The 22,056-nt window shown below is 45.4% G+C and overlaps 1 protein-coding gene across 1 annotated transcript in view; it reads left to right on the top strand.

Annotated features, from left to right (window-relative positions):
- The window catches only part of BMERB1 (bMERB domain containing 1), a 100,048-nt gene that overhangs the window by 75,024 nt on the left and 2,968 nt on the right, over nt 1-22,056 (top strand). Inside the window, exons 3-5 of the mRNA XM_028517259.2 lie at nt 13,665-13,738; nt 19,671-19,785; nt 21,079-21,161. Of these exons, the coding sequence (XP_028373060.1) occupies nt 13,665-13,738; nt 19,671-19,785; nt 21,079-21,161 (272 nt within the window). The remainder of the gene's footprint in view (nt 1-13,664; nt 13,739-19,670; nt 19,786-21,078; nt 21,162-22,056) is intronic.

Genomic DNA, 22,056 nt, shown 5'->3' with positions numbered 1-22,056 from the left:
CAGGACTAGAGTTTGGATACTGAGCACTGGAAAATTCCAACTTTAGCCCATTCTAGGAGCAAGACCTCCCCTGCCCCAAGGGCCATGTGTGAATGACAATAGGTGGTCTAAGTATAGTGAGGTTTGCTATCTGCAGAATTTTTGTTTTTTGGGAGAGGAATATACTGAATTAGTGTCAGTGCTGGGTGTCATAGTACAAAAAGGAGAGGCTCCTTGCTGCCTTAATATGGACACCCAAGTCAGACTACTCGGATTAGTACCCAGGCTTCACCACTTAACTAGTTGTATGCTTCTGTTTGAGCCCCTCGACCCCTTTGAGCTGCAGGATCTTCATCTGTAAAAGAGAGAGGATCGCACAGTATGTACCTCAAAGGGTGGAATAACCCTTATGAGGAAAAACTGAGATAATCTTTATAAAGCACCTATGCCTAGCAAATGGTAAATTCTGAATAAATCATAGCTAAAATCGCCATTATCATTATCATCACCACCATCATCATATCATTATCGTCACCATCACCATCATTATCACTGTCACCAATGGTAACCTTTTTCTCACAGTGCTCAGCTTTTCTTCTAAAAAAAAAGTTGAATAAGTATTTAAAGAATGTTAAAGAGGCACCCCCAAATTTTCCCACCTGTTCATTCCAGCCAGTGATGTTGAATTTCAGGACGACTCTTGCTTGTCTGTAGGGAGTATTAAACCATGGAGTTTGGCAAATAATACAGACCAAGTCTTCTACCCCTTCCCTTCCCTCCCAGCCTGTAGATAAATATTTGCCAGAGAACCACTAATTATAATCCTACCCTGCCTGGGCTTTGGGGCACCTAGCAGGGGGGATTCTTGTTGTTTTTTTATGGTCCACCAAGCCCTAGGATCCTGCTCCCATAGAAAGGAGGTCACTAATCAGGGGTGCTGAGTAAACACAGGTTGATTTAAATGTCAACTTGGTTATTATCAAAAACAGATCTGTTTCTGAAGGCACAGTGAGTGTGATGGGAGCTGTGGGTGGGTCTTATAGATAGCTCCTGGCGCAGGAAAGGATGCTGATGGCTGGGGCCTTGGTAGGAGTGAGGCTATGTTCCCAGCGGGGGGGGGGGGGGGGGGGGGGCGGGCGCAATCCATAGGCTACGTGGGAATGGGTGGGAAGAGGGGCAGGGGAGCCTTACCTGGAGTTTGAGGCATGCAGATTGTGTTTCTAAGCTTTTTCCCCCTCAGTTGAAAGAAATGACAGCTTTAGAATTTCTGTACAGTTAGGGGCTTGGTGCCAGCAATCTGTTCACAAGGAAGGATAGGGGATTTGTCTGGAAGTTGCATTTGCAGTAGCAGGTGCATGTTTTTTGCTCAGCTTGGGTGGTATAGATCAGTCAAAATAGTATGATTTTCTACCAAGTTTTTATTATATGTGACATGACATGGGGGAGATGTCTACTGTCCATCTCAAAAACATTTTAAAATATTTTGAGGGCTAATGGAAACTATGAGAAGGGGCTGAAGCCATCCTGTAAGAAAGCCAACCCCTCTGGAACAGCCATAGTTTGCAAGCATTTTACAAGGCTCCTGACTGCAAGGATGAGGCCAAGGATGGGGTGCTGGAACAGAAGGGGACAACTTGGTGTATGTAGGTAGCACCTCTATCCAGTTTGTTTGGTAATAGTCAGGGCTCTGGAGTCAGACTGTCTTTTTTCAAATCTTGCCTTTATTACTTGCCAGCTGTATGACCTTAGGTGATTTACTTAATGTCTCTGAACCTTCTATAAAGTTCTAATGATAACACCTGCCCTGCAGATTGTGAGAATTAAGTGAAACAGTGCGAGGCCCAGTGTTCAAATGAGTGTTAGCTTTTGTCGGTGTTGGCATGACAGAGAGTGAGAGATGGGTGTGGGGGTGGGGAGGGGGGTTTGGGAGGGGAGACGTCGCACTGGGATGAACTCAGCAGGTACTGGAGAATGCAAGGCACAGGAGGGCCCCAGTGCTGAGAGGGCTCAGAATAGAAACTGTATTGATAGCAGCTTGCAAAGCAGGATCACTTGAATTACAATGTTTAATTGGATTTCTCTGGGGGTGACTCACTCACTGCCTTTGATTGATGCTCTTGTCCTCGTGGGGTCTCTATCACGGATCTGAAAATTTTCTACCTGCACTTGTAGTCTGGAGGCCTTGTTTCAGTAAAAATCCAGGACTGTGTGTACTCCCCCTCACTCGCCTGTCAGCTTGTCTTTCTTCATCACTTATTTACCGTGATGTGTCAGGCATGGGTGACATGCTAGAACCACAGAGGGAAGAGGCAAAGTCCCTTAAAGGGCACCTAGTCCATGTACAAAGAAACATAGGTGCCTGGATGACTATCAGGAGGCTGGGGCAGCGGGTAGGAGGAGGAGCTGATCGAGCCTGGGAACATCACACAGGCTCCAGAGTGGGTGCTGTTGTCTTGAAGGATGCACAGGAATTAGTCTGACACAAAGGTGTTCTGGGATGGGAAAGGCAGTTGAAGGGAGCAAAGGCTTGAAGGATGCAGGTGGGGATCCATACAAGCTTGCAGGTGGGCTGCTAGCCCAAACGGGAGCTCTGTGGCTGGAGTGAGGCTGCCAAGACAAGGGCAAGGAGGGGCTTCTGCTGCCGTGGCTGCAGTACCAAGATCAGCTGTGCTCACCTCTGAGGAAAGGGGTGGCTCATGGTAATTTAAAACAAAAAACAAAAACTGTTAAAAATTATCCATATAATACATGCATGTTATAAAAAAATTACGCTACAAGGAAGCAAATGAGAGAAATAAAAATTTGTTCATGATAATCACGGTAATATTTTGAATGCAGTCTCACAACTTTTTTCCTATACATATATATGTACTTGGACCGCAAAATTGGACCAATATGCATTTTTTAATTTTCACTCAAGGATATGTTTATGTTTATTGATTTTAGAGAGAGAGAATAAAACATGGATGTGAAAAAGAAACATCTATGTGAGAAAGAAACATCCATCGATTGCCTCCCATATGCATCCCAACCAGGGATGGAACTCACAACCTAGGTATGTGCCCTGATTGGGGATTGAACTCGCAAACTTTTTTGGTGTATGGGATGACACTCCAACCAACTGAGCAACCTGGCCAGGGCTGGATCAAGCTTTCTTAACCAGCACTGGCCAGCATGGCTCAGTTTGTTGGCTGTCATCAAAGAGAAAAGTTGCTGGTTTATTTCCCCATCAAGGAACAAGCCTAGGTTGTGGGTTCATTCCCCAGTGGGGGCAACTAATTGATGTTTTTCTCACATCTAGTTTCTCTCCCTTTCTCCCTTCTTTACCCCCCCTGCTAAAAAAATAATAAATTAAAAAATATTTTAACCAGCTTTTAAAAATATCAATAACATCTCTTCTGAGCATCATTCCTAGTGCCTGTGTGGAATTCCATTGTGCATATGTACCATGCTCTATTTAAGCAATTCTCTATTATTGTTGGACATTGAGGTTGCTTCCAGTTTTTTGTTTTTTTGTTTTGCTATTGCAAACTAGGCTATATTGCACATAATCATAGCTAAATCTTTAGGGTACCCCTAACGATCTCCTTAGGATGAGATTCTAGAAATGGAGTCACTAAAGAGTTTAAAGGTTTTCAAGTCCCTTGACATATGTTCCCAAAAATCCTCCCCAATTTTCTATTCCCATCAGTCAGTCCACTGGCCGTTTTTGTTAATTCTCCTTGGAGCTTTTTATTGCTGTCTTCTCAAAGTCCCACATCACTAGAAACTTGTCATAGGAGGGCTCTCCTGTGGAAAAGGAGAGGAATGAGGCTGGGAGACTGGCTGTTACTCCCACCACGCTGGCCTGCAGACTTTCCTCCTCCCCAAGCACAAAACAGGCTTCCTGGGCTAACGCTGCTTAGAAAATGAGGCTGATTTTGAAAGTCTGGTCTCCCTTATCTCACAGGATTGCCAGAGAAAACAAAGGATACCCAGTTAGACCTGAATTTCAGATAAACAATGAATCATTTTTTAGTATAAATATGATCTAAATATTGCATAGGGGCATCTTTATACTAAAATGATTTGATATTTACCTTAAATTCAAATATAACTGGGTGCCCTGTGTTATTATTTGCTAAATCTGTCAGCCCTATCACCTTAGTGACTTACCTCACTTGGTCTATGCTGACCGTATTTTCTCAATTTTATTTTACTCTCACTTATATTTTCTACATTTCTCAATTTTCTTTCGAGAAAATATTACAAGCTGGTCAGCAATAACTTTTCTCTCACCCAAGAATATGTTTATTGATTTGAGAGAGAGAGATATTGATGTGAGAAAGAAACATCGATTAGTTGCCTCCCATACACGCCCTGACCACAGAGCGAACCCACAACCTGTGTACATGTGCCCTGACTGGGGATCGAACCTGCAACCTTTTGGTATATGGGATGACACTCCAACCAACTGAGCCACCTGGCCAAGGCTGCAATTATTTTTAAATGGTTGTTGAGTTTTCCTTGTATAGTTATAAAATTATATATGTAACCAATGTCATGTTATTGGACATTTATGTTATTTCCTTTTTTCTTTTCCCTGCCTTTCTCTTCTCTTCCCTCCCTTTCCCTCCCCTCTCCTCCTTTCCCTTTCCCTCCTACTTTCCTCCTCCTCTTCCATGTCCACCTTCTTCTCCTCCTCCTTCTTTCTCCCCCTCCCCCTCTCTGTCACTTGTTTGGAGCCTAATCTTTGTCCACATCTTTAATTCTTTGTGGGTCACTCAGCCCAGGGCCTCAGGGTGAGGATTCGGGAAACTCAGAGCCAGACCCTCTCTCCCCTTCATAGCTCACTGAGCCATTCAATGGGATGACTTATATGTCTCAGTCTAGGCACTATCTTGGCAAGCAATTGGGGGATAAAAGTAGAAACTAAGAAATGAAATCACAAAACTTAATATCTCCTTCAGTGAAGCGAAGGGTATGAAGGACAAATGCTGTCGCAGAAACGGCCAGATTGCATCAGCAGGTGCCTGCGGGAAATCTGTTGGCCAACCACGTATGCACTGGGCACAGCCCCACTCCCCACTGGAGCCCAGAAAAGAAGGTGGACAGGGGGCTCTGGACCTTCGGTCAAAGCTGTGGAGCTGGGGAGAGCCCTGTTGTCTTGCCATGTGGCCTTGGTAGCTGGCTTCGATTTCTGATGTCTCTTGGAAGTGAAAATTGAGTCAGAAAGCCCGACACACACTAAGTGCTCAGTAAGTGTTTTCTGGATGGTTGACTTATTGAATGAGTTAGCAAATTAATGAATCAATGATCAGTATTCCCCACTCCATACGTTGATTTCTTTATCTTTAGAAGGTGAAAGTTCTTCCAGCTCCAGCAACTTGGTTAGTCTCTGATTTATTTCCTACGGTTCTTTCTGAAGATCAGGACCCAACAAAATGTTTCTACGAAGGGCCAGCTAGTAAGGAGTTTAGGTTTTGCTGGCCATATGGTCTCTGTCACAACTACTCAACTCTGCTATTGCAGCACAAAAGCAGCCAAAGATGATGATACATAAATGAATGGGCATGGCTGCATTCCAATAAAACAAAATTTATAGACACTGAACTTTGAATTTCATACAATTTTAATGTGTCCAGAAATGTTTTTCTTTTTATTTTTTTCTCTCAACTATTTATAAATGCAAAAACAAGTCTCACCTCATGGGTTGTATACCAAAGCAGGAACCAAATTTGGGCCATGGGCCATAATTTATCAATCCTGCTGAAAATTCATGAGCAAACACATCTTCCAGGAGTTCCTTTGAGCTCTTTAAGGAGAAGTTCAGAATGAAGATGCTCTTGCTCCTTGGTGCACATGTGACGGCCACCGTTTCCCCCACACTGACTTTCACAGACAGAGTGCTCTCACTCGGGAACCTAGGATGGCTCCTGTGTTAAGTCCTTCATAACCTCGATCTGTGTGTCACAACACGTCCTACTTGGGTGGTCTCTTCACTGGCACTTGCCCAGGGATACCACACCACTTTCCACAGCCAGTGTTTGGCTAAGCTGTCTCCTCCACTTGAGTGCTCGGTACCCTCCTCCCTGGCCATCCAGATTGTCCCCTTCCTGTAAGCGGAACCTCAAGCTGAGAAGCCTTCCCCCAAACTACTCTGATTTCTGTCTCCCCTGAACTCCAACCACCATGTGGGACTTTCATAACCCCCGGGAGAAAGATCAGACTGCCAGGGTTCAAGTTCCTATCACTTACTCTGTGGCCTGAGCATGCTCCTAACACCATCCAAGGGATGGTAGTAATAGTGCTCAACTCACAGGGTTGCTGTGAGAGTTGAGATGATTTGTGTAAAATGCTTGGCCCAGAGCCTGGCACTGATAGTATAAAAACATTAATAAATGCCAGCTGTGATTATATTTCTGTGTTTCACTTTTTTACAGGGAGGCCATATTTATATAATATTTATATAATTTTAAAAGACCAACAGTACCCTTTTCAGTTTGAAACAACACTAAGCAATATGTAATTGCTCCAGGTAATTATTCCAGGTAAAATTTAATTGGTATGTAACATACACACAGAAAGGGCAGAAACCATGAGTGTTCAGCTTGAGGAGTTTTTCAGTGTTGGTAATTTTCTTTCTCGGATGAGTCAAAACAGAGTTAATCTAGAACACTTCTGGTGGAGGGAAATAATCTGTGCTTGAGGGAGGTGACATGCTTTTGGGAACAGTGTCACATCCAGAAATGAGGGTCTGCTTACACAAGGGAGAAGCCAGTCAACACACAGACCAGACTCGTGCCACAGGGAGAAAGCAGACAGCATGGTCTTCAGTAATGTGTCACAAAGCTGTCCCTTTCAGAGGTGAGTCACCTGAGCCCACAGCAGGCACCTCTCTGCTCCCTCGGTCCCCAGCGTGATGCTGAGAGATGGCTGAGCTCACGGGCTCCCTGGAGCTGTCTCAACACTGATCCTGCCTCATGGAGAGCGTTTAAGTTCATTAATCCAAGAACACTAAACAAATGTACACGTTCATCGTCTCAGTGCCATTAGGTCTGAGGAAGTTGAAATAGCACACAAAAGAGAGATTAATCCTTTGATGTAGAAATGTTGGCTAAGATTTTTCAGGGGTGTCTGCCAGTGGACAGCCTAGCAGGGCACCTCCTTACCCAGGGTGGACAGGCGGATGGAAATAGTCTTTCTTATGTATGTACCAAGCCTGGGACTGCCTGCTCCCCACACATAAGCTTATTTCATTTTCACAAAACCCTGAGGCAAAGGTATTATTTCTTTCAACCGTGAGACCCAGAGCAGTGTGGGACTTGCCCAAGTTGTATAGTCAATGAACGGTGGTACTGAGATCCACCCTTAGGTCTGGCTGGATCTAAAGCATTTTAATCCATCTATGTGCTCACAGAACAGGGCTCCAGAGATCATTAAAGCCTTTCCTTTTATACACAAGGAAACAGAGGTCTGGGGAGGGGAATGGCTAGCTCAAAGTCATTGTGGTCTAATAAGAAATATATTTGGGCTTTGCCCCAAGTTCCTGGCAAAGAGTCCCTAAAAGTCTCATGATTTCCTGACTAAGTGTGCTAGAAACATCTTTCATTCAATTTGTTCTTTGACTCTTGTTCCTGACACAAGATTCTGGGAATTTCCAGTGGCCAGAGTGTCTTTTTGTATGTGAAGGAGGTAAGAGGCGGCTGGGACCCCTAGACAGGTGCAGGATGGGGTCCGGTCACCAGAAAGACCAAGGCACAATTAGAAGCATGGAACTCGCAGCCTCATCTTCCATTCTCGGGAGGGAATGATCCATCATCCCTATGTAATGTAGCCTCATAAAAATGCCCAAGATAGGGTGTTTGGGGAGCTTCCACACTGGTGAGCACATGGAGATGTTGGGAGGGTGACACACCTAGGGGGGTATGGAGCTCCATACGCCTTCCCTGTACCTTGCCCTGTGTTCCTTTTCATTTGGCCATTCATCTGTATCCTTCGTAATGTTCTTTATAATGAATTAGTGAATACAGGTAAATATTTTCATGAGTCTTATAAGCAGTTCTAGCAAATTGCTGAACCTGAAGAAGGGTCATGGAGAACCCCAGTTCACAGTGAGTTGGTCAGAAGTCCCCGGGGGCCTGGACTTGTGGTCGGCACCTGAAGTGGGACTGCGTCCATAGGCTGTGGGGTCTGCACTAACTCTGGCCGTGAGCACTGGAGCTGAGTTAGACTGCAGACACCCTGTTGGTGTCCACTGAGAATTAAAGAATTGCTTGGTAGGCAGAACCCACACTTTTGGCATCAGAAGTGAGGCGTGTATAGAAAATCAGAATTTTTCTTTTAGTTATAGAGGAGGTTTGCAGTGGGGCTCAATCTCAGACCCATGCATCACATCCCAGCCCAATGCTCCGTCTCTACAACCAGATGTTTCTTCCTCTTCACACCCATCCCCAGACATCCAGTGCATCCACAATTTGTGAAAAAAGGATCCAAATAAAGATTATTTTAAAAAGTCAGTCATTTCCTCTGTCATTCTGCTAGACCTTCCCATTGTGGTCTCTGTTGGTTTTCCACTAGGCCCCAGACCATGTCATTTTTAAAGAAATCTTGTAAAACAGCAGCACTAGTCTTCTGACAGACCCTCATTGCCTCGCCCCTCCCCAAGCTGGTAAAATGACCCACTTTCTTCATTGTCCCAGTGTGAAAGGCTGAGATGCAAATGACAGGCTGGCTTTCTTTTCCTCCCTGCAGTGATCAGTTTCTTGGAGATGACATCTCTCTCTGTGGAACAAGCTGGCAGCCAAGAATGTTAATTGTGCCGAGAACGATTAACGTGGCTTATTCAAAAGTTCCCACCAAGCTTTGAAAATACTTTGCATGAACTATTTCAGTGTATTTAATGGCATTGGAAAATTGTCATGGTGCGATGCTCACAAGGAGCAGGGCCTATGTATGTATGTTTTGACCTTTTATTAAAAATGCACATATTCACATACACATATCAGTGAGCGTGTCTTCAGCTGCAAGTAACAGAACATCTGATTAATAGTGCCTTTTTAAATGTTTTTAAAATTACAGTTTACATTCAATATTTTGTATTAGTTTTAGGTATATAGCATATTGGTTAGATGATTCTGTATAAATACCTTCCAGGTCCATCTATGCTGACACAAAAGGTAAGATTTTATTCTTTTAATGGCCAAGTAATACTCCATTGTATGTATGTACCACAGACTTTTTATCCACCCATCTGTTGATGGGCATTTAGGTTGCTTCCAGATCTTGGCTATTGGAAATAACACTGCAGTGAATGCTTAATAGTGTGTGAAATCTTCGGTGACCAACTGTTCCAGTTTGCTTAAGACTCAGGGGCTTTCCAGGACATGGAGCTGTCCATGCTAAAACTGGGATAGTCCCAGGAGAACCAAGATGGTTGGCCACTCTACTTAAATCATAAAGACATGTAATGTTCGTGTGGGAAGTCCAGATGCAAGTGGTCTGAGGGGTCAGCATGGTGTCATCAGGCAGCAGCTCTTTCCTCATTCCCTCATGCCATCCTCAGCAGTGCCTGCAACAGCTTCAGGACCATGAGGGGTAGCACCTAAGACTCTAATCACCTTTCACAGAAGCCTCCCTAGCAGACCCATTGGCCCATCCCATTACCCAAAGTGGGTTTCATGGCTACTTTCACCTGCAAGGGAGCTTTGAAGAGTGCCTGTCCAGCAAAGGCAAATGGGATTGCCATGAGTGGTGCTATAAACTAAAAGTGTCTCCCCTCCCTCCAAATTCATATGTTGAAGCCCTAATCTCCAGTGGGATGGTATTAAGAAGTGGGGCCTTTGAGAGATGATAGGCCATGAGGGTAAAGCCCTCATGAGTGAGATTAGTGTCCTTATCGAAAAGGCAAGAGAGAGCTCCTTCTCCACCATGTGAGAATATACCAAGAAGGCAGTTATCTGCAAATCAGGAAGTGAGTCCTCACCAGGAGCCAAATCAGCTGACGCCTTGATCTTGGACTCCCCAGCCCTTCAGATCTGAGATATCAATGTTTGCTGTTTAGCCACTTGATCTATGGTATTTTTATTATAGCATCCTAAACAGACTAAGATAACTGGCTTCCATCAGGAGCTGGAGACATTGCCTCCTAAACAAATCAGGGCTCTGGAGGAAGGCAGAGGAGGGAGGTCAGTTCTGTGGGCAACCAACCATGTCAGTGGCAACTCATACAGCCACATGGACAGGAGACACCATAGTGAAGTGGTCAAGAACACAAATGTGGGCTAACTCCCAACATCCACTTATCAGTGTGGGACTTTGTGCACATTGCTTAACTTCTATTTGTTGATTTTTTTTACTTCCCTTAGTGGTGGAACCCATCCCTCCATATTAAAAAAAAAATAAACCCTGATGTTTTATTAGGTGAATACTCTGATAGACAGAGTGTGTGGGGGACCAGGGTCAGGGGAACAAGCTTCTTCCCTGGGAGGCTGTGCAGCAACACTAGGATTTGCTTTTGCCAGCTGAGGTTTGTAAGTCAAAGACCACAAAGGATCCTACTTTGTGAGGCATTTGGAAGAGGAAGAGAGAGAAAGAAAAAAGATGGGAAGGTGGCAGCAAGACCTGAGGAAAACCACAGTGCTGTCCAATAGGGATTTTTATGGTGTTCTGCAGCATGACTCCTCGTGAGAACCTCGGGATCCCATTTTGCTTGTTAATGTGTGATGGATTCGGATGTGTTTGGGAGGACTCAGAATCATGCTCAGTGCAGTTCTGAGATGGACAGAGGGTGAGGACTGAGGCCAGCCAGAGCAAGTCTGTTACACCTGGGTTACATGTATGAAAAAATTGGTGTGAAATACACTGAAACACTTGGAGTGGAACAGTGACACCTGGGTGCACGTGGTCAAGGTTGTGCATAAGTTTATGTTCTTTCTTTGTATTTGTTTGTATTTTCTCAAATTTCTGCAGCAATCAGGGATCTGTTCTACAATCAGATAAGAATGGTGGGGGGTAAATTCAGACAACTATACTTGAACAAGGATAAAATAATTAAAAATTTTTATAAAGAAATATAATCAATCAAAGCTTTTTTAAAAAGATTGAACATGTTAGTTCTACTTGTCAAATAAGCTGCTTGTCCTGTAGCATTTTTCTCTCTTTTTCTCCCTGTTTCTGTCTAACAGTAAATGATAATAATAGGTACCATTTATGAAACATTTTACTGTGTATGTACCAGGCACATGCTCAGTGTTTGACATGCATAATCATCCTAGAATAAGTACTATTATAATTCCTATTTTATAGATGAGGAAAGAGATTCAGAGATGTTAAATTACTGGCACATGGACCCTTCGAACTACAGCTGTTTGGTGTCAGTACTCTTGCTTCTAACCACTACTTGTCTCTTTCTTTATTTTTAATTTAAAGATTTTTATTTGTTTATTGTTAGAAAGGAAGGGAGGGAGAAAGAGACAGAGAAACATCCATGTGAGGTTGCCTCTCACACGCCCCCTACTGGGGACCTGGCCTGTAACCCAGGCATGTGCCATGACTGGGAATTGAATTGGCAACCCTTTGGTTCGAAAGCCAGCATTCAATGTACTGAGTCACACCATCCAGAGCATCTCTCTTTTGTTCCTTTTGCCATCTTTCCTTCTCTCATCTCTCAAAAATGATCAGTTAGGACCTGTGTCAATTCCATGGTTACAGCTCCAGATTTCTTAACTTTAGCATGATTGACTTTTGAGGGGGCTGTCCTGCTCATTGTAGGGTGCTGAGCAGCATCTCTGGACTTTACCCACTAGATGCCTGAAGGAATCTCCACACACATCCATTGTAATAACCGAATATGTCTCCAGACATTGTCAAACATCCCCAGGGACCAAAATTGTCCTCATTAAGAGCACGGATGTAGCCTGATTTGCATGCTAGCTGTGGAAAAGGGTCTGGGAGCTCCACCAGTTGGACAATCACTGATAGGAACCCATGGGAACAGTTTGTACCCTTCTGGCAATTCTCCAAGCTCATCCGAGGCAGCTGCCACCTGCTAGGACATTCTAGGACAGGGCTTGACAAATGGTTGTCGTGCCTCTGGCAAGTGAGATGTTCCTGCCTTTTGTCCTAAAAGCTGGGATGCTGGGATTAGGATAAGTAACATGGGCAATTCTTGACCCACAAAGGGCAAGGGGCTTCAAGCTGGTCTGCAGATGACACTTCTTAATAGAGAGGCAACAGACCAGGTTCTTGGCAAAGACACCGTGGAAGAAGGCAGATCGATGGACTCAGATGAGTTGATTTCTGTCCATGGTCCCACCCTCATATGCTGTGTGGACAGAGTTGAGCCCTTTGAGAATATTAATGCTTCCCTCTGTCTCTTCCTGGGACAGTAGGATGCTGTGTCCAAACTGGCCCACTCCATCCCCTCTCTTGCTTTATTCTTTTTCATAACGTCCAATGTTTTATTGTATTTGTGTTCACCTGCTGTCTTCTCTGCCAAAATTCCAGCTCATGTGTGCAGGAGAGGCCACTCTATCCCTGGAGCCCGTACAGTGGTGAACATAGTAAATGCTCAAGAAAGACATATGGAATGAAGGCATACACCCCACTCAAGGGGAGACAATCTGATAATATGCCTCAATTGCCATAAACATGCCAAGCCCTTTGTACTCAGATTCTATAGCCCCCACACCAAATAATCCAACATGAAGAAGAAGCCTTACATGAATCCATGTTCATCCTACAGTGGCTGTAAAAATAGTGCAAATAGCCTGAAAAACCCACCTATTTTAAATTAAGATACAGGCATAATGAAAACAGACTTGATAAATCAATCAGTGAAATTCCAGGCAGGCATTGCAAAAATATTGTTTGTAGTAAGATGAGTTAATATTGTAGCAGACACATGCAAAACTATAGTACATACACAAAATTGTACATGCAACCCAATTACTGGGATTATGGGATTGAACGTCCTCTCACACTGTTGGTAGGCAATTTGGAAATTGCTATTAAAATGTACATGTTCATGTTACTTAACCAGCAATTACATTTCTAGGAATTTCTTTTTTTAGAAATTTCTCCTAAAATGTATCAGGAAACAACCCAAATGCCTATGAATATGGGAATATTTAAGTAAATCACTGTATATCAACACAATGTAATAGTACACAACCATTACAAATGAGCAGATTTGCATGTACGGATATGAAAAGATGCCCATGATATATCATTAAGTTAAAAAAATTGCAGAATGTTTTTGTATAAGAACAATGACATGATATATGATAGTAGAAGCATAAACACTTTTTAAAATCTGGAGGAATGGGTACTAAACTGTTGAAAATAGTTATCTCTGAAGAATAGAGATTTTCTCTATGCTGTGAATTTGTATAATGTTTAAAAATTTTAACAACAAGCTAATAAAAGAGTACACTGAACCTGCCACATGAGCTTGCTCTTATAAGCAAACAAAAGCTAGGCACACGAAGACTGGGAGGAACACCATCAAGGTGCTATAATAAGTAGTGAGGTAAGAGGCAACCTTCGTTTTTCTTCTTTTGGGGGAAAACTTCTATTAAGAGCATGTGTGGCCTTTACAAAGGCCAATCCCCTCCTGCAGATTCTTTGTTGCTATTGGGGTCATGCTCAGGGTGGAGAATGTTTTTAGATGTAACCTGCTGTGGTGCGGTGTCCTGTTTCCCCAGGATGGATGACATTCAGCTGTGCAATGACATCATGGACCTGAAGCAGGAGCTGCAGAACTTGGTCGCCATCCCAGGTAACCATCTGGGACTCCAGCTGCTCAGAGCCCCCAGCCTTCCCCACCTGTCCTCAGGGAAGACAGTGCTCATCTGCTCTGCTAGCATGACCTCATTCGTGCAACCCGGTGCTCCCTGATCACATGATCCAAACACAATTCTGTGTCAGGCAGACCTGGGTTCAAGTTCCAATTCCTTGACCTTGGGCAAGTCACTTTATCTCTACTGAGGCTCAGTTTCTCCACTGAAAATGGGGTGGTAATAGTAAAAGTACCTAGCTCATTGGCCATAGATCTCCCTGTGGCAAATGAAACAATGCAAGCCATGTGCTTAGCTTGATATCTGGTCCAAAGTAAAAGTCCAGTAAGTATGAGCAATGGCCACTGTTATTATCCTGCTTGGGAACAGGTAGAGCATGGTGGTTACAAGCTGACTGTGGAGTCAAACCTAGGCCTGTCACTTAATAATGCCATGACCTTGGGCAAGTTAAGTCACTTTACTAAAATTTAATTTCTTCATCTGTAAACTGGGATAATAGTGGTATTTACCTCATAGGGTTGTGGGATTAACAAATGGAAAAAAAAAACATAGAGTGCTTAGCATATTTCCCATCCTACAGTAAGGGCTTAATAAATTATTATTATTAAACAAATTTCTACCTATCCTTCAGGTCACCCCTTCTCCCAAGAAAGCCTTCCCTCCCCATCCAGGCTGGGTTAAGTGCCCTCCCAGGAGTTATTCTTATCAAAGTACTTATCAGATAATTGCCTGTTGACTCATACATATCCCTCTGAAAACTCCTTGCTCCTTGCGGGCAGAGATGAGGGCCTGACGGGTGCTGAGAGGAAAGTGTATTGAAGGAACAAACACATGTCTGCCTCTGGAACCTTGCCCCGGCTTTGGCAAGGAGCAGCACAGACCACGTGGCACGCCCTCACTGGCCTTTACTCGAATGCTTTTGCCAGTCTATCGGTTCACTAAGTATACCTCAAGAGGCTCCATTGCTGCTGGTGATAGGCATGCAGTGGTGAACAGAAAATGATTCCCTAATTTAAGGAGCTCACAGGTTAGTAGAAAGAGATGGCCTGACATCCAGTGGATACATTTTATTGAGCTAAAAGTGCAACACAACACACTTTAGAACAGGGCATTGCTCTTAATGCTTCAGCACTAGGGACACTAGGTGCTGGCTAATTCTCTGTTGGGACAGGAGCCTTTCCTGTGCATTACAGAATCTAGCATCATCCCTGGGCCTCTGCCCACGATATGCCTGTAGAATTCCCCTCTCTTCCAGTTGTGACAACCCAAAATGTCTCCAGATGTTGCCATATATTTCCTGGTCTGTGGTGGGGGTGGGGTGGGCATATTGTCCCCTGCCTAAGAAGCACTACTTTAGAGTCCAGTGACCTGGGTTTGAATCCGGGATGGCCAGCTAGATGATCTTCATGGGGCAACTTAATTTCTCTAAGCTTTAAATTCCTTGTCTGTAAAATAAAGCCAATACTGCCACCCTCTCATGGTCATTGTGACTAATAACACCATGACGTAACACGGGATCACAAACGCAAAGAATAGAAGCATTCGGCACATTCTTGTTTTGATGGTGGTGTGGCAACCACAGCGGAACTTTCAGATACCACTGCTGTGATGAGCATACATTAGGCGTTGCGCCCTCTGCAGGCCGGCCCTGGGAATGTGAGCGAGTGCACAATCCTCATTGAGAGCGGGTGATGACAGCTAATGGGTCTGAGGTTTCTTTTGGAAGTGATTAAAATGTCCTACAATTAGTTGTAGTGGTGGTTGCATAACTGAATAACACTTTGAAAGGGTGAATTGTATGCTATGTGAGTTCTATCTCAATGAGACTATCACTACAGAAAGGAAAATGTTGAACATAAAACTGAAAGAATGAGGGGAAAATATAGGCGAATCCAGACACTACCCATTTGAAATTCTGATTCAGTTCATGTGGGGCTCTGGCACTGGTCATTTAAAAGCCCTTCTTATGATTGTGAGGAGCAGCCAGGATTGAGAGGCACCAAGCCAGTGCAAGTTTCTCCTTTTATAGGCTCCGTCTTCCCCACCTGGGGTACATGGCTAAAGGGTACACAACCCCTGCAGGCTGATGTAAGCACGGAAGAGAAACAGGCCATTGCTGCAGGGACAGCGGAGACCCCTGCAGCCCAGGGCACTGTGTTAGTGTCCTTGGGCTGCCACCACCAGTTCCCATACACTTAGTGGCTTCGAACAACAGAAATGGATTCTTTCACAGTTCAGCAGGCCGGGACTCTGGAAGAATCCTTTCTTGCCTCTTCCAGTTCCTGGGGCTCCTGGCAATCTTTGAGTTCCTTGGCTGGTAGAAGGCTCACTCCAATCTCTGCCTCTGCCGTCATGGCCTCCTTTGCGTAAGCCTCTGTGTGTCCTCTCTTCTTATAAGGACACCAGTCATTGCATTAAGGGCCCACCCTCATGAGTATGGCCTCATCTTAACTAAGGACCTCTGCAAAGATCCTATTTCCAAATAGGGCAGACATAACATTTGGGGAGGTGGTGGGTAACATGGTTTATCCCAACACAGGCATGAAGCTCTGCCCAACCTCACAAGAGTCTGGAACCAGAAAAGGAAAGCTGTTGGAATGTTTTTGGGTCTCTCTCTGTCTTTCCCTCCTCCCCTTCTCCCTCTCTCCTTTGGTCCCTCCTCCCTCCTTCCCTTCTCCTCTTTCTCCTTTTCTCCCTCTTCCTCTCCCTCTTCTTCTCCCCTTGGCCCCCTCCCCTCCCCGTCTCTCTCTCATTTGGGTGCTTGTTCCATTTTGTTGCTCTAGCATATGAGCCAGGCAAACCCACTCCATCTCTTCTCCATGATCTTCCCACATGACAGCCCAAATTCTCAGGGCCTCCAACTTCCCAGGAGACTCTAACAGACTCCACATGGGTTGGCATCTCCCTCTTAGGAGGAAGAATTCCCAGAGCCCATTGTTCACTCATCAGGACGTGTGGAAGCCACCAAGGCAAAGAAGATGTGAATGTGTGGTCACCAGGGCAGCCAAGGCCACCTGAGCCACCTCCAACTGGGGCCACCGCAGCCTCTAGAGCGCATGTGGAAGTGGGCGGGGGCAGGGCAGGGCGGCAACGTTGCTTTGTTGCCACAGTCACTGTGGTGTACGACTCACCAGGACCCAGGCTAGGGTGAGGAAAACAAGGCACTCTGCTGGAGCACAAACATTTCAGTAATCAGGATAAATAATGTTTTAAGGCAATATTAAGATATCAAATTAATGCCCAAAAATCCACAATGAAGAAAACACCAAAAGTTTCAATACAGAGGAACTCAGTCCTGATACTCAGTGGGTAGAGGCCAGGGATGCTGAAACTTGCAGCCCGGGGCGGGGGGGGGGGGGGGGGGGGCGGGGGCAGGCAGTTCCGTGTGAAGATCGTGTTCCTACCGAAATGCCACGGGCTGCCCTGCTGGAAACGTGGGTCACACAGGTCCTAGGGCCAGCTGGCAACAGAGCCTAATGCCTAACAGCAGTCCCAGCCCCATTGATTCTCCAGGAAATTGCATTGTTCTAGTCACTTTTATGTGGAAATTCAGGTATTAATGTTTTCCTTCCTCTCCTGCATTCCTCTTCACCTCTCCTCACTTTCTTCCCTGACTCGTTGTTAAGAGTCTTCTGGCTATTCCCTGGACTGGTGCTGAATTTAGCTGGAAAAAAAAAATGATGCTCAGGCAGCACATCAATAAAAAGATTAAGGAAAGAGAGCACTGGATGGGCAAGAGAATCATGTTTCACCAGCCAAGGTCAAAAAATATTGTACCAGGTCTGGGATGGGGAAGAACACGTAGGACCCTCCCTGACTTGAGGGCTCCTTAAAGACAAGCCAAGATGCCTCACTCCCCCCGCCCCACCCACACAACTGTCACCACCGCTATCTTACAGCTGGCTGTAGAGGTCCTGTCACCTTCCCCCGGACATAGAAATGGTATCTCCCTCTCAGTGTTATCGGGGAGGTTTAAACCAGTGATTCCAGGAGCAGTTTTGCTACCCAAGGGGCATTGGACAATCTGCTGACAGCTTGGTTGTCACTCCTGGGGGAGGAAGTGCTTCTGGCATGAGTGGGTGGAGGCCAGAGGTGCTGCTGAACATCCTACGATGCACAGGACAGCTCCCACGATAAAGAATTATCCAGCACAAACATCAATAGTGTCAAAATTGAGAAAGTGAGATGAAATGAAAACAAAAAGCTCATGAGAATATAATAGATTTTAATTTATTCAGCACTTACCATTGCACATTTATGTTGTATGATTTGCTTTACCTTCATTAAATAGGTATTTGTGTGGTTTTTTTTTTTGTACCTGGTTCAGTAAATAGTTAAACTGGTGGGCACTTAAGCATTTGTGCCCAGAGTCACACAGCTAGGAGGGGTAGGAGCTTGGGCATCGGTTCTACAGGGAGGGCTCACAGTTGTGATAGGGACTACAGCCCAGGGAAACCAGTTTGGAGGCCACGATGTGGTCGAGGGAGCGGGTGGTGGCAGCGGGGGCTAACGAGATGTGCTGGTTGGGATGAGCAGCAAGGTAGAGGGTCACATTGGCAAGGATGGTAGGAATCAGCTGTGTGATGCCAGCAAGCAGTGGGTAAAGTTGGTAAGCTGATGGTTCCCGATGGCAAGTAGGTGGGTGATGTTGGAAAGAAAAGGGTCACATCACCAATCAAGTGGTAGTGCCTGCAGGTAGGTCAGTGGGGCATGTGGGCAGGTAGGTGATGCCAATGAGCAGGTGGATGGGGCCTGGAGGCAGGTAGGGGATACTGGCAGGAAGGGTATATGACACATACATGCAGGTGAACTGCATTGGCCAGTGAGGTGGAGAGACTTGGGTGAGTAACTGGTATGGAAGCTGGCACATACCACTTTGAGCAGGAGGCTTCTCCCGTGAGTTGCTAGGAGCAGTTGTACCCATGGAGGGCTGCAGCTGAGTGTCTGGGAGGCTGGGGGATGCCGAAAACTGGAAGGAGATAGAAAACAGGGCAACTATCTTGGGAAGGGAGATTTGTCACTTCTTGGGGACCTACAAGTCATTACGGACCCCCTGAGAGAGCTGAGCAAGCAGGGTCCTCTGGCGAGGCTGTGGGTGCTGTTAACTTACCTACTGAGGGCTGGGAGACACCCTGCATTGCTGACAAGTGATTTGGGGAATCCATAGCATCCACTGTGGGAAGAGTGATGCTTCTGTTGTTAGGGTAGCAATGGCCAGAGGTCCAGAGGTTGCTAGAAATTCCACCCCCTTCTCCACTCCCCCTTCTGATTAATGGGAGAAGTCAATTTTCTCTCTTATCTAATGATGATATTCCCTTCACCTTTGATTTTTTTCTCCAAACCTAGAGGAAATTGGCAGCACCTGTCCTAGGCAGGCAGGCAGGCAGACAAGCTGCCTGTGTTTTTATCGTCTGAGCAGAGGGAGCTGAAGTGGGTTTATGTGTCTGCCCTCCTAGTTTTCTCAGTCCTCATTCCCAGCCCTGGGTCTTTTGTTTTCTCTTGGACATTCTAACCCTTGGTACCTGGGACAGGTCTGATGCCGTCAGCATGAAAGCTTTTCATCTGACAGATTGGTTTTGCCCTTGCCATGGAGTATTTCCCTCCCAGCAGCCCCACTGAGCCCTTCTCACCCTCTGCCTTCGTCGGCAGGACCCCTTTACTGCATTATTACTGTTTACTGAGCATTCACCACATCTGAGCTCTGTGCTGTCATTTACTAACGTCCCTGCATTTAAGCCTCACTGGTTGTATTTTACAGAGGAAGAAACTGAAGCTCAAGGAGGTCAAATTGCTTCTCCAAGTTCACCAAGATAGTAAAATGGTAGGGCCAGGATTCCAACCCTGGCCCCTTGAACTCAAGTCCTTTCAACAGTTTCAGGCAATTTTTCTTTGTTGATGTTTCCTTCTTCCCAGAAAAAGAAAAAACCAAGCTGCAGAAGCAGAGAGAGGATGAGCTTATCCAGAAGATCCACAGACTGGTGCAGAAGAGAGACTTTCTGGTGGATGACGCAGAGGTCGAGCGGTTAAGGTGAGTGGGCGGTGTGTCCCCATGTACTAGCCTGTTGAAACACAGCCTTCAGCTTCCTTCCAAACCCATCATCTGCTCCTGGGACTCACAGCCTTGCCTAACAGTCATGGCCTCACCAAACGGTCCCCAAACACTGGACCCAAATGAACCCAGCCTTCTGGCCTGAGAATTCATTTCACATTCAGGAGAAACTCAAATCCAGCTTACGAAGTCTTACGAACAGTGGACCTCCATTGAACATCATTCCAGGAAGTGGGCAGGGGAAAATAACCCACAATGGTGCTTCCTACACACTTTCTTCACTGAACTTTCTCTCAAGTCATCAAGGCAACTTCTAGAAACTTCTGTTGGCTTCTATAGCAACTCTGTTCCCTGTACTGACTTTTTTCCTTGCCTGCCCTATTCACTTCCCAGCATTATTCTATTTTCCCCCCTCTCATTGGTGGTTCCCATGCCCCTTCAGGGTCTCCTATTGGCTGACACACCCACCACCTGGATCTGGACAACCGTGGGCCCTGGAGCCATTGTGCACCTGAAGACTCAGGAGGAGGCTGGGCTTAGGAAGCATGAATGTTGATCCTTGAATATTCTTATCCTGGAGCAAAGCCTTTGGAGCCCTGCATAAGGAGATGGCCTCATGGGCCTCTTCAGTACCAGAGGGCAACTTCCTCTTTATTCTCTGTGTCTTCTTGGGTCATCCCAGGCCCCTGGGATGCACCTTGCCCAGCTCAGTCAGGAGCAAACTGCCTTTGCTCCTGAGGACCCTTGGAAGAGCTGAGATGACTTGACCTCTGAGACCTGCCATGTATCTTGTGGAAGCACACATATGTGGGGTGACTTAAAGGCACAAGGTCAGAAGAGGTGTTGCCCAGCTCACTGAACCCCTGGCAGGGAGATTGGGTCCTGTAATGTTCTTGTCTCTGCTATGGGGTCTCACCCATACTCTGGGTAGGTGTTTACTCTATTGTTGGTCCGTGTCTGCTTCAAAGCAAGTTCATCAAACACAACATACAAATACCATACACATATAACACAAAAAACATATGCACTCCACCCACATATAACACAACACTCAAGTACCATCCACACAGCATGCATGTATCTACTTACATATATAACACATACCACTGTATGTGTACCATTCATACATAACATGCAACAACGTATACACACCATTCACAAAGCCTGTTACATGCTCCACACATTGAAACCTCTTGCCTCATTTCATTGGTTTCTTGATGCTCTCCTTGCTTACTCTACTTTCCTCTTGTCTTTATACATCTGTCCTTACAGGGAGCAAGAAGAGGACAAGGAAATGGCTGATTTCCTGAGAATCAAGTTAAAACCTCTGGACAAAGTAACCAAATCTCCAGCCAGTGAGTGCATACATGATTTCTTCTCATCCCATCCAAGAGAAAGGGAAATTGAAAAGAGGTCTGGGTCCTGGAGAAGGCACAACAAAGTATTTATTAGAGATCAAACTTGTGCACAGGATGGTGGCAGGCAGGGGCAGCTTTGTTGCTGTGCAACCCGTGTCTGGAAGGGTGCTGGGATTGCATCAATGTTCCACTGTTGCTGTCTTAAAATTCTTAAGAATTTTGGAACAAGGGGCCTTGCATTTTCATTTTGCATTGGGTTCTACAAACTATGTAGCCAGTTCTGGCAGCAGATGCCATTCTCTAAGATAGTTTGGTGTGTTTCATAGGAGGAGCAGGTGGCTCAGAGGTGGGAACTGAGGCTCAGGGAGTTCTTGGAATTTCTGGCAGTGGAGCCAGAGTTATGCTTCTCAGAATATTAGCCTCACAAGATCCTCAGAGCATAAAGGGTTTTGTGTGAAATAAGTTTGGGAAATGCTGCACATTTGGCTCTCTCTATGCAGGGCCTTCATGTTCATCAGCATATTAAGGTGAGCACGGGTCCTGCTGTCAAGGGACTGTCTTCTCTTTGCTGCTCCTGTGAGGTTGTGCTCAGTTATAAAAATGGATGCCCAATTCAAACTGTCTCTAGCAAAAAGGGGATTTGGAAGAATGGCAACAAGAACCAGGGCTTCGGGGACTGGACACTGTGAAACCCTTGCTTTCCTCCCATTTCTCATCCATGCCCCTCTTTGTGTGTTAGCTTCAGTTTTCTCCTACTACCTGGGTCTTTTCCATGGGGCCAGAACTCCACAACCAAAACTTGGCAGCGGCAAGGCAACACCACAGATTCTCTCTTCTGGTATCTAAGTATATAAGTCTCAGGGAACGATTCTAACTGGCCTTTCTTGGTTCA

The sequence above is a fragment of the Phyllostomus discolor genome, chromosome 3 (assembly GCF_004126475.2).
Source record: "Phyllostomus discolor isolate MPI-MPIP mPhyDis1 chromosome 3, mPhyDis1.pri.v3, whole genome shotgun sequence".
Taxonomy (NCBI): domain Eukaryota; kingdom Metazoa; phylum Chordata; class Mammalia; order Chiroptera; family Phyllostomidae; genus Phyllostomus; species Phyllostomus discolor.
The sequence above is the reverse complement of the archived record's forward strand: the minus strand, read 5'-3'. Positions and strand labels throughout refer to the sequence as shown.